The sequence below is a fragment of the Eschrichtius robustus genome, chromosome 5 (genome assembly GCF_028021215.1).
Source record: "Eschrichtius robustus isolate mEscRob2 chromosome 5, mEscRob2.pri, whole genome shotgun sequence".
In the NCBI taxonomy this organism is placed as follows: domain Eukaryota; kingdom Metazoa; phylum Chordata; class Mammalia; order Artiodactyla; family Eschrichtiidae; genus Eschrichtius; species Eschrichtius robustus.
This window is the reverse complement of record NC_090828.1, coordinates 8,912,764-8,924,382: the sequence shown is the minus strand read 5'-3', so window position 1 is coordinate 8,924,382 and position 11,619 is coordinate 8,912,764. Positions and strand designations below refer to the sequence as shown.

General features: G+C 54.0%; 1 protein-coding gene and 1 pseudogene across 1 annotated transcript; one reads left to right on the top strand and one right to left on the bottom strand.

Annotated features, from left to right (window-relative positions):
• Positions 1–1,521: 1,521 nt before the first annotated feature.
• On the top strand, positions 1,522–1,935 carry LOC137764702 (protein FAM136A pseudogene; annotated as a pseudogene).
• An 8,383-nt stretch (positions 1,936–10,318) lies between these two features.
• Positions 10,319–11,347, bottom strand: GPR55 (G protein-coupled receptor 55). The gene has a single exon (XM_068543745.1). It carries the CDS (start codon positions 11,342–11,344, stop codon positions 10,319–10,321), a length of 1,026 nt encoding a protein of 341 aa, XP_068399846.1. The 5' UTR covers positions 11,345–11,347.
• Between the last annotated feature and the right edge of the window lie 272 nt (positions 11,348–11,619).

Genomic DNA, 11,619 nt, shown 5'->3' with positions numbered 1-11,619 from the left:
GGGAGGAGGGAGCCCTGAGTAGGTGACATGTTTGAACTTGGTCCTTGGAATTGAACATCACTCATTCACATCATTGATACCGTGGTTTTTTCAGCTGATCCTCTGTGCCATCCAGCTACCAGGAGCCAAGGAGGCATCAGCTGGGCACTGAGAAAGCCCACCCTGTAGCCCCAACCCCATCGGCCTGCCCACTCAGGATGGGGCTCTGCCCTGAACACACTCCGTGCCCTCACAGAGTCCCAAAGGTCCTTCAAGGCAAAGACCCTGGGTCTGATTTCTCTAAAGGCCCCGTACCTGTGCACCTAGGTCTCCAGCTGCCTCAGCTCCTGGAGACTTTCTCTGTCTAGCTGTCCATTTTGCACTCCTTTCTGAGACAAGGCGACCCACTCTGCCCTCTGCTGTTTCCCACCCTGTCTCAGACTCAGCCACTTGCTTCCTGGGGCCGCCTATGCCTTCCCAGAGCGCAGCTGGGAGGTCCAGCCAAGTGGCTTGAGCTGCCCACCAAGCGTCGTGCCTGCCTGCCTCTCGGTGGAGGCGAGCAGCCCGGGCCCCCCCTCCAGTGAGGACCTACCGCCCAGCTGCTCTCAGGTCCTCAGCGCAGGGGACCTCCTATCCAAGGTCGCACATTCCCAGGCCCACATCTGAGACTGGGTCACGTGGGGTCTACAGGCCTGGAGTCCCGTTCCAACTTGGGACGACTCTGAACGGACCTCACAGCTGCAGGGGTCTCGCGGGCATTGGCTGAGGCGCAGTTGGGCCTGCATCCCGGCTCAGCTTCTCCATCACTCCTACTGCTTCCGTCCCCTCCCTTCACAGTCGTTGGTGCTGAGAACACTCCTTAACAAACCGCCCACACGCTGAGCTCCATCTTGGAGACAGCTTTTCAGGACACCCAACCTGCAGGGCACTCTGCGGCTCCAGCCTGGGGTGGAAGCCAGGCCTTCGAGAGGAGAGAGTGGGGTTGGGAGGAGGTGTGGGTGATGGGGGGGCCTTTGGGTACCACTGGAGCCCCACGGTCTTGACCACTCAGACCACAGGCCTCAGGATGCACCACATGTGCAACTGGTGTTGGGGTGCTTCTGTAGAGTCGCTCGGGGGACCCGCCCACCATGGTTGCTCCTCTTTTATCGTTTTACACATCAGACCACCGTGTCCTGCCATTCACGCTGCCATTGAGATTTTTTTGAAGTTTAGAAACCATATGCCCCACCCAAGGCCTGCAGGCGGTTTGGGTTCGGAAATGGCCCTGTTCTCCGATCCCCAGGTGTTCACTAGTCTCTCAGAGGGGCTAGCAGCCCCCTGTTCTGGCCTTCTTGCTCCACACAGGAGTGGACACACAGTGGCTTCTCAGGAAATACGATGCCAGTTGAACTGAATTGAAGCTGAAAGGGGTTCCATCCACAGATCACAGAGGGCACTTGCCCATCAGGACCACGAGGACAAGGGCGAGCTGGTAAGAAGCCTCTTCTGGCGGGAATCCATGTGGGCGCCGGCGCGGCAGGGAGCAGCGTGGGGGTCACCATGGCAGAGCTGCAGCAGCTCTGGGTGCAGGAGGCGGTGGACCCCTGGTGAAGAGTCTGGAGAGAGAGAACATCCGGAAGGTGCAGGGCCTCAGGTTCCGGTGCAGCGCCGGCTGTTGTGAGGTCAGCCAGGCGTTCGTGCAGCAAGTGCACCAGTGCACTGAGCGCTGCCGTGCACCTCTGGCTCAAGCCCAGGCCCTGGGGACCAGCGAGTTGGAGAAGTTCCAGGACCACCTGGCCCGGTGCACTATGCATTGCATCAACAAAGCCAAAGATTTAATGGATGCGGGGAGTAAAGAGCTTCAGGTGAAGCGGCGGCTGGAGAGTTGCGTGACCAAGTGCGGGGATGACCACATGAACCTCTCCCCAACCATGACCAAGAAGGAAGAAGTGTCTCTCGCCCATTGGGAAATAGATGTCTGCTACTGGCCATCGGGGCTGAGGGCAGGAATCTATTTAAAAAGAGGAATGGGGATTTGGGTCTTTAAGGAAAGTTTATGAATGAGGAAATTAAGGATGGCAGCAAGTTTCAGGCCTAGGTCACTTGCCTCTGGACACTGGTTCCTTTGTGTTTCAATCCTAGAAAGTGAAATGGAAAACACCAGTGCTAAAATTTGGGTCAGAGATAGTACAGGAGAGTTTTTGTGAGCCTGAATTTCATGTGGCCAGGGCTTATCCTGGCAATAGGGAATCTCCCTTGTACCGAACAGGAGCCCTCCAAAGTACCAGATTCTCTTAGTACACAGATACCAACAGGCTGGCAGGTCCATCTAACCCGCCTATGATCTGGTGGAGTGTGAGGAGAGGTGTTTCTGATTGTTGCCAACCTCCTGTTTACCAGAAGGATCACCACTACATTTTCCACAAACTGTAATAAAACAAAAACCATGAGGTCCCTAATTTAGAAGGGGAAAGGGGGCTTCTGGGGTTTTGTTTTGCTTGGTTTTGTTTTATATACAAGGGCATGAAGTTATTTAAGATGTAGAGTTGCGAGAGGTAGTTTGGATAAAAATTTTGTAAGAGTCTCTTTCTGGCCACAAGATGCGGATGTGCATTTCTTAAAATTCTCACACATGACATCTTTCAGCCTGGAGACCCTGCAGAAACGTAAGAAGCGATATCACACCGGTAGGGGAAGCAAACCTTCCCTCTCACTGGCAGCCATGGTGGGCCCTGAGGCTGTCTGCAGCAGACTGACAGGACAATCTTGCAGTGACACTCACCCTTGAAGGCAAAGAAGATTTTGATTGTGCCATATGCTAGTACTCAGGAATGAAGAGTGAAAGAGGAACGGTTGGCTGCTTAATTAAGAGAGTTATGAAGTACTGGCTTTGGAAGAATCTGGTTTTCAAAGAACAGAATAGAGTGAAAGCCTAAACCCAGTATTACTTACTTTGCCCCCTGAAATAACAGAGCTCTACTGAGACAATCCCTTGGCAACACGAAGGTCAAGGGAGAAAAAGTCAGCAGCTTGGGGGCGAGCTGTGACTCCTTTAGTGCAAAAGAAGGACAGCCCTCTGTTACCAAATACTACTTTTGCCCGGGCCTTTGTGACATGCGTTCTTCTTGCTCCAGTTCTAGCACCTTATAGTTTTGATAAGGACCTTGTTACTTGAAATGATAACATAGCCTGTCTGTTTGCCGTTTCAAGACTGTGATATATTTTCCTAGCGGTTTGGTTTTAAAAATAAACAGGATTGGGCTTCCCTGGTGGCGCAGTGGTTGAGAGTCTGCCTGCCAATGCAGGGGACACGGGTTCGAGCTCTGTTCTGGGAAGATCCCACATTCTGCGGAGCAACTAGCCCCTTGAGCCACAGCTACCGAGCCTGCGCGTCTGGAGCTTGTGCTCCGCCGCAAGAGAGGCCGCGACACCGCAATGAAGAGTGGCCACCGCCCGCCACAACTAGAGGAAGCCCTCTCACAGAAATGAAGACCCAACACAGCCAAAAATAAATAAATAAATAAATAAATAAATAAATAATTTTTTTAAAAAAAGGATTCAATTTTTCTTCCCCCCCCCCCAAAAAAAAGAAAAAGAAAGTCTCTTCCATTCCCTCTGCCTGAAAAGGAAGCCAGGTTTTTTGTCCAGGTTGGGGAGTACAGAGGAGTGTGGCCGGGCTCAGCGAGGTTAGAGCACCAGCTCCCCAAGCCTAGGAAGGTGCAGGCTGTTATGGTTCCCGAGAAGAGCCAGGACAAGACTCCGCCTCCCCATGGAGTGGCAGGATGGCCGAAGGGAGCCTCGGGCTTGAAGGGAAAAGACCACTTAACACCAAGTTCTCCGGGGCTGCGGGGATGAGCTTCATGCCCAAGTGTTTGAAGGGCCTGTTAAGTGGACGCCACAGCTGTGACCAGTGTGACCTGAGACTCAGAGGCCCCTGTAAATAGTGCAGCCACTGAGGGACCCCATCCCTAGGACTTGTGCAGGTCCTGGGAGAGGGAGGAAGCCCCAGATGATGGAGCTGGAATATCCTACAGTAAAGCTTGATGAGTTCAGAGCAGGTGACGTTCGATTTGAAGAAACCAAAGAAGCACAACACTTCTTTTGCTCCAGATCACAGAGTAAATCCGCATGCAATGGACTGAATGGTGCCCCTCCCCCCAAATTTATATGTTGAAACTCTAACCCCCAATGTGACTGCTTTGGAAATAGGGCCTTTAGGAGGTGATTAAGGTAAAATGCGGTCATAAAAGTGAGACCCTGATCCGACAGGATCAGTGTCTTTATAAGAAGAGACACCAGAGCTCACGTGCACGTCCTCCTCCCTCCCTCCGTCCCCACCACGTGAGGACACAGTGAGAAGGCGGCTGAGGGCTCTCATGGGAAACCACACACTGCTGGACCCTGAACGCAGACTTCAAGAACTGTGAGAAATAAATTTCTGTTGTTTAAGCCCCTCAGTCTGTGGTGTTTTGTTATGGCAGCCCTGCAGGTTATACGCCATTCCCTCCCTAGGGATGGGTTTTGCAGCGTGCAAGAGTTTCCAGCTCCATTACATCCATTTTCATCCTTATTTTATCCATGTGACTTAAATGTACCAGCCTCTGAAGTCAAATTTTCTTAATACTCCAAGAACCATCAGTTTGCCCTTATCAGTGCAGATGTCCATTTTCTGCCAGCTTCCCCTCCGCAAGTACTTCTGGGTCTCCTGCCCCAGGACACGCTGACGAGTCCCCCAGACACCTGCTGGCTTTGCATTTACACGTGCTCCACTCTGCTGCACATGCTGGATTCCCATCAGTGAGAGCTGAACCCTGGCTCCCACTTTAAGTCTGTGCTGAAGACTGGAAAACGGGAAGAAAAGCACAGCCAAGAGGCTTGTCTCTGCCATCGGAGGCGGCCCTTCCCAGAATCCAGGGGCAACAACATCTGGCACATCTTGGGGGGAGGTCTGCCCACCTGTCTGGTGCCAGTACTTTGGACACTTCCTTGACCATCCCAGACCCGTGGCCATGAGGCCTCTCTGCCCTTCAGGGAAACCCCACCATCCACTCCAAGAGCTGTGGTTTGGCCCTGGACCTCACCCAAGGATCCCTGGGTCATTGGACGCCTCGTTCAGGCGCCATCCATGCGGATCAGCTACTTGGATCCTCTGCATTTAGCCAGGTCAGGTCTGATAACTGCAAACCTTTGCAAACCTCTCTGCAGCCTCCACCGGTCCTCACCCCTCCCTGAACGAGAAGCCACGCACACGTGTCTGTGCACCGTCGCCCACGATGTGCAGCCCCGAGCCCCCCTCAGAGAGGGCTCTCTGGCAGCGGAACACACTTCACAGAGACGTTCATTACACAGACGCACCCTGAGGTGCCTTTTGCGTGACTGTAGGTGCCCCTCGGAGCCTCAGGTCTCAACAGCCTCCCTCGCAGGGTTACACTTGCTCAAGCGAGGCCCCCAGAACAAAGGCTGGCTGAGGCTTCCAGGTGAACTCAGGGCCCCTGCCCCCCCACCCCGGCAGAAGTGACGTCAGGCTTTGAAGTGACAGGGCTTCGGAGACTTCAAAGCACCGAGGGCCACATTTAGCTCCCGATCAAGCGTCCTGTGGGCCCTCCTGCAGCGGCTTTGTGCAGAGGACACATCTCGCAGGCTTGTGGCAGGGGGTGGGGCCTGAACTGGGGCAGAGGGGCGTCTGTTTGTCCTCCCACCCCCAGCTCCCGAGTCCGCCTTGACCCGCCTGCCATACGCTCTCCCTCAAACGCCCACTCACGGCTCTGAGTCCTGGGCTCACTTGAGAAGCCGGCTCTGGGTGGAAGAAAGCCAGAGGCGGCTGCAGTGGTAGTTTCAGGGGTTGTTTCCCCCAAAATATCTCTGTGACTTTTTCTGTGGGTCTTCGAGTCCTCTCCCCCCTCGGCAGTGGGGTCTCACGGTGGGCCTGGAAGGTCACTGCGCACAGCACAGCCTACCCTCTAGGGTCGATGGAGGGTGGTCTGGTGTGGGTATCACCACCATCCCCACGTGGTTCCTAGGGAGGGGCGTCCCTGTCCCTTTCTCGTGACTGTTCTGCGCACCAGACTCTCCTCACACCCACACGGTTGCTCTCCTCAATTTCTCTCCTCACTGATCTCTCAACAGAATCCTTTTTAACCTCTGTTAGTCTCTCCAGGTGCCCACCAGGTGTCAGCCATTTCAAGCATCTGTGCAATCACTATTTGTGGTAACAAGGCTGTTATCTCACTACAAATGTCATTCGTGTCTTGTAGCAGCTACGTAGCATTCATACAGTGACTCTTAGCTTCACAGGGTCCCCAGAGAGAGACTCAGTAGGAAAATAGTGGCAAATGCAGTTGGTGGACTAACATTCTCCATGCAAATGCTCCCTGAGGGCCAATATTCCAAGGGAGGGTCAGTCCTTGCCCCTGAGGGGATGTGGCCCAGATGTGGGTGGCTTCTGGGTCAGCAGAAGATGGCTGTTGAATCAGCCTTCTCAGGCTGCCATAACAAAATACCACAGACCTGTTGGCTTTCACAACAGTTCTGGTGGCTGGAAGTCCAAGATCAAGGTGCCAGCAGGGTTGATGTCTGCTGAGGGCTCTCTCTTTGCGTTGCAGAAGGCTGTCTGCTCACTGTGTCCTCATGGAGCTCCCATTCAGTGCATGCAGCAGAGGAAGCAGGCACTCTGGTGCCTCATCCTATGAGGGCACGGATCCCATCATGAGGGCTCCACCCTCAGGACCTCATCTAAACCTAAGTATCTTCCAAAGGTCCCATCCATAAATACCATCACATTGGGGGTTAGGGCTTCAACATATGGATTTGGGAGGGAGACATAGTTCAGTCCACAGCAGCCATCAAGGAGCAAGGATGCCGCCAGTCATCCCTTGGCACCCAGGCCACAACGGGGCTGTGGGGGACTCAGGAGAATGGGGTGGCCCAGGCCAGGGCCTGGCTGTTCACATTCTCCAGGAGCTCTGGATAAGTTAGTAGGATTCACGTGGGATGAGCCACGAAGGAAAACTCAGATATAACCTGGGAGAAACGGACTCACTCTGTGGGTGGTCAGAGAAGGGAGGGGTCATCAGTGGAGGACTTCTGGAGAACTGGCTCTGTGTCTTCAGCCTGTTAGTTGTCACCATGTCTCCTGAGCTGGGCCACACAATGTGTGCACAGGAGTCAGGGCCTTTGGAGGCAGCTCCAGTGTCATGGTGGTGGTGGGACAAGATGGCGGGAGCAGGGTGGAGCGGACTCAGAGCTGGAGGGACCACAGCCTGTGGGGTCTGTGTGGCCCAGTTGCTGCCCCGGAGAACCAAATACCCAAGTGGATGTGAGGGCTACATTTAGACCCTGCAGGGTCTGGCTCCTGGCCACCTGGGACAGGCCCCAGCTGTGCTCCTGGGGCAGGCCAGAGGGTGGATCTCTGTGCTCCCAGACTCCGTGTCCAGGTGGCTTCTTCGACGTGGTCCCTTCATAGTTCCTTTGACCAAGATTATTGGGTCACCTGACAAGGGCCATCAGCAACCAGCTCTTCTCTGAAGTCAATAAGGGTAGCCCAAGACAAGGTTACTCAGCATCATAGGAATCTATTTATTTGGCAAATCAGATTATTCAAATTATTTTTTCCAGTTAACTGTCCCAGTTTCACACACGTACATATACCCTGTGTATCTCAGATTTTTCCAGATTAGGAGTACAAATAAGGCCAGACAAGCCTCCTAAGCCTCCACTGGCTTTAGTAGTGAAAATTTCAGCCTCTTCCACAACTAAGTTCGGCTGTCCCTAACTCACTGACTGCCAGCCACTTGCTGCAGGGTGGGCCCTGGATGCATCAGCACACTAACCTTAACCCTGACCCTCTGCCCCTTCTGTGCCTGCTGGGCCTGATTGCTGATCTTGGGCCAGACTTAGCCCAGAGTGTGGACCCTCCTATAGAGCAGCCTAGCCTGCAGCTCTGGACCCGTGCCCACTCCCACAGACCCTGATGGCTCCTCTGTGACATGCAAGCCAGGATGGGTCCTCATGGGGAGAGAGAAGAGGCCCATCTCCTTCCCCTAGTGTGTTGGGATCAGTCAGCGGTTCCCAAGGCTCACCTCCACAGTGGTCACATCAACCGCAGTCTGCCACATCCTTCCAAGGACCTACACCCAACAGTTACGCAGCTTGTGAGTCTATACTCCCCTCCGGCCCTCTGTCACCTGGCTCGGCAGAGTCATGCTGCCTACAAGACAAGACCGTGTGTTTACAGACATCACTGGGGATGATGGGTCATCAGGGCCCCACCATCCCTTTCCTCTTTAGAAGCCTGTCTGGCCCTAAGCACGCTGGTAAATACAACTGCAGCATGAACCGCGCCACTCAGCTCCACTGGGCAGGCTCCCAGCTCCCAGGGCAAAGAGAGAAATTGGAGGCGGGCGGTTCCTAACTCCACCCACCCATGGGCTCTGACCGCATCCAGCCCAGTGTCCTGCTGGGTACATGTCTGGCTTTCTGAGACTAGCACGAGTCTGCCTCGGCCCAGGATGGCCATGGGACTGTGCAGCCTGTAGGCAGGGGGAGGAGTGTCCAGGGCTTGGAGCAGCTGGGCGGGACTCATCTCCGGGTCTGCAGAGCTCCTGACTCTGGCTGCCGGTTCATGGAGGCCCAGTCTGAGGGGCGGGAGCCTCTGGCCCTGGCCGTGATCCCTGCTCTGCACCCATTTCTACCCTTTCTTCCTCACCGTTCCCTCCAGCCCCACAGAGTGCCACCTGACCACTGACCGCAGGGGAGCGGGGAGAAGGTGGGGCTTCTGCCCTTCTATGGCTCTCAGTCAAATTGAGGATTCTCAGACAGGAAGCCACTCTGCCCTCCATCCTTCCTGCCGGTCTCACACCCCAACCCCTCACAGAGCCTCAGCGCTTCAAGCCTGAGACTGTTACCCAACCTCACCTCCTCCTTCCTCAGGGTTTTATCTAAATCGCCCTCTTTCCCCCCACACGGCCACCCCTCCCTTCCGTCCACCGCTCAGCGGTGGACGCCTCTTCTCCTGCAGGTATGAGGTGGTTGCTTTTCTTCCTAAAGTATTCCCCCCTGTTCACATTAAGTCTCATTTGTTGCTTCTCATCCCACTCACTCCGTCTTGCAAACCACCCCACAATTTATCCTGATCATCATTTCACTCTCTGGAGCAGCTGAGTCATTGGCAGGCTTTCAGCTGCCACCACTGCCCCTTCTCTAGAGCATTAGAGAAGCCCAGTCCAAACTATGATTCAATCGTTTACAGTTTCCAGCGAGGCACTGCCAAGAGCCCTGTGTCGTCGAGATGGTTCCTCTATTCCTGGCTGTCTCATCTTCTCCCTCCCAGCCACTGGACAGGGACCTCTCTGTGGACGGTGCCACCGTGGCCGGCTGCCCGGCCAGGACGCAGGTGGGCAAGACAAGCACCTTGTTCTCCTCTGGCTGAACCGAATCGAGCCTGATTCCTTCTCATCATTCTCAAGGAAACTGAATCTAATCAACAACATCCCAGCCTGTTCAAGAGAGCAAACTGGTCATGTCCAGAAATTTCCCACTCCCAGGCTTGTCTCTACTGCCTCTCCTCCCCCTGGGCCAGTGCAGTGGATGCCCCAGTGGCAATGGGGGAGGGGCTGTCCAATTCCGGCCCTTGGCCTGTCTCCTACCTTTCCCAGGTATATCCTGCCCCCTCGTGGCTCTCAGGTGTCACCAGTGCCTTTCCACTCTGTCCCCACTATTTTCACAAAGTGTCCACAACATCACAAATCCTGGTCCACACCAGCCCGCCTCAGTCCCTCTGCAGCTTTGTCCTGGGCACAGGAAAGTTTGGCTGGCCTTCCAGGCCTTTCCAAGGCCCATAGAAAACTCGGGGTTCTCTGCACATACTTGCTCTCCCCAGTCACCCACTCTGCTGGCATCTCTGTGAGGTCATGGGTCAACAGAGCTCCAGAAGAGACCACAAAGTACAACTGCTCCACGCCGGGATCCCCAAACCAAAAAGGAGCTTGGTCCATCCCTCCCACTCCATCTCTCCTCCATGCCAACCCTCTTGATTCTCTCTCCTAACTCCTCTCTCTCTTCCTTTCCAGAATCTTCTAGCCTAACAGAAGGACAGAGGAGAGCTGAGAAACAGCCTTATTCAGATGGTCTCATTCTCTTTCTCAATTCTTCCACCGCATGCTTTTTAGGCTTAGAAATCAAGAATTCACCTGGGTCTTAGGTTCTTCAGAGCTCCCCAGACACTGAGTGTTTATATCAAGTTGTCTGGCTGCTGGGGAAAGGTTTTGGGGCCACGGTGAGCAAAGACGGCATTCAAGTGAGCGTCAGAGGGAGGGCACACCAGTAAATGTGCCATGTGTCAGCCCACCACATCAGAGCCCTAGGAAGAGGTATCTGCTGTGGAATTCAGACCGAGGTTTCCTTCCTCCAAGCACAGCTTTCTTCCCTTAGCCATGGTGGTCATGGTGTCCTGGAGGACCAGCTGGGCCCTGGGAGGCTGGTGGGCCATCATATCCGTGCGGAATTCTTTGATGACAAAGTAGTAGCAGAAAACATCCAGACAGCAGTTGATGTTGGAGAAACACATGGACAGTTGCAGGAACAAGATGATGTTCTTCTTGGCTCTGCACTCCACGATAAAGCCATTCCTCACCAGGAACTGCAAGAGGAAACTCAGGTGGACTGGGAGAAAGGAGACCACAAAGACAGCCAGACTGGCCGCGATAGTCCAGATACAGGCCTTCTGCTGGCCCCAGTCCTGGGTGTGGTCCCGACGGGCGACCAGAATGCAGATGTTCCTGTAGGAGCAGAAGCCCATGATGCTCATGGGGAGGAGGAAGCCGAAGACCTCAAGAGGGAAGAAGACCTTGGCACTCCAGGTGCCGTCAGACATGTTGTGGAAGCACCTGTAATCTTCCACTTTCCCATGGAAGCTGTAGATGGGGGTGCTCCCCACCCACACCAGGACCCAGATGGCGAAGCAGATCCCAAAGGTCTTCCTGGGGGACCGGAGGTGGCTGACCAGGAGCGGGTACCGGATGGCCAAGAATCTGTCCAGGCTGATGAAGCAGATAGTAAAGATGCTCCCATACATGCTGACGAAGTAGAAGCACTCCACTAGGGTACAGAAGGGAAGAAGGGGAGCCTTCACGTGAGACAGGGCCATCTTGAATGGGAGAGAGAGCACCAGCAGCAGGTCAAAGACCGCCAGGTTGATCATGTAGATGGAGGTGGCAGCGTAGCAGGGCCGCCTCTTCTTCAGGAAGGAGCTGAAGCCTCGGATGGCGAGCAGATTGAGGAGCAGACCGAGGAGGAAGGTGGGGATGTGGACAGCCAGCTGCACGGTTTTCATCAGCTCATCCACATCGTGGAAGGAGCAGTTCTCACTCTGGCTTAGCTGGCTCATGCTCCTTCCTACAACGTCAACAGTAGATGAGATGAAGTTCCTCTTACTCTCTAGAACCGATGGATTCAAACGACTCTGTCAAGAATCATAAACATGACCCCTTCCTCCCACAGCGATCTGTGCTCTTTGAATAACAATTAGAAGACACAGGAAGAAAAATGACCTCGAAATCTGTTGCCCAGATAGAACCACTGTTACTTTATATATATGTGTATGTGTGTGTGTATATATATATATATATATATATATATATATATATATATATATATATATAT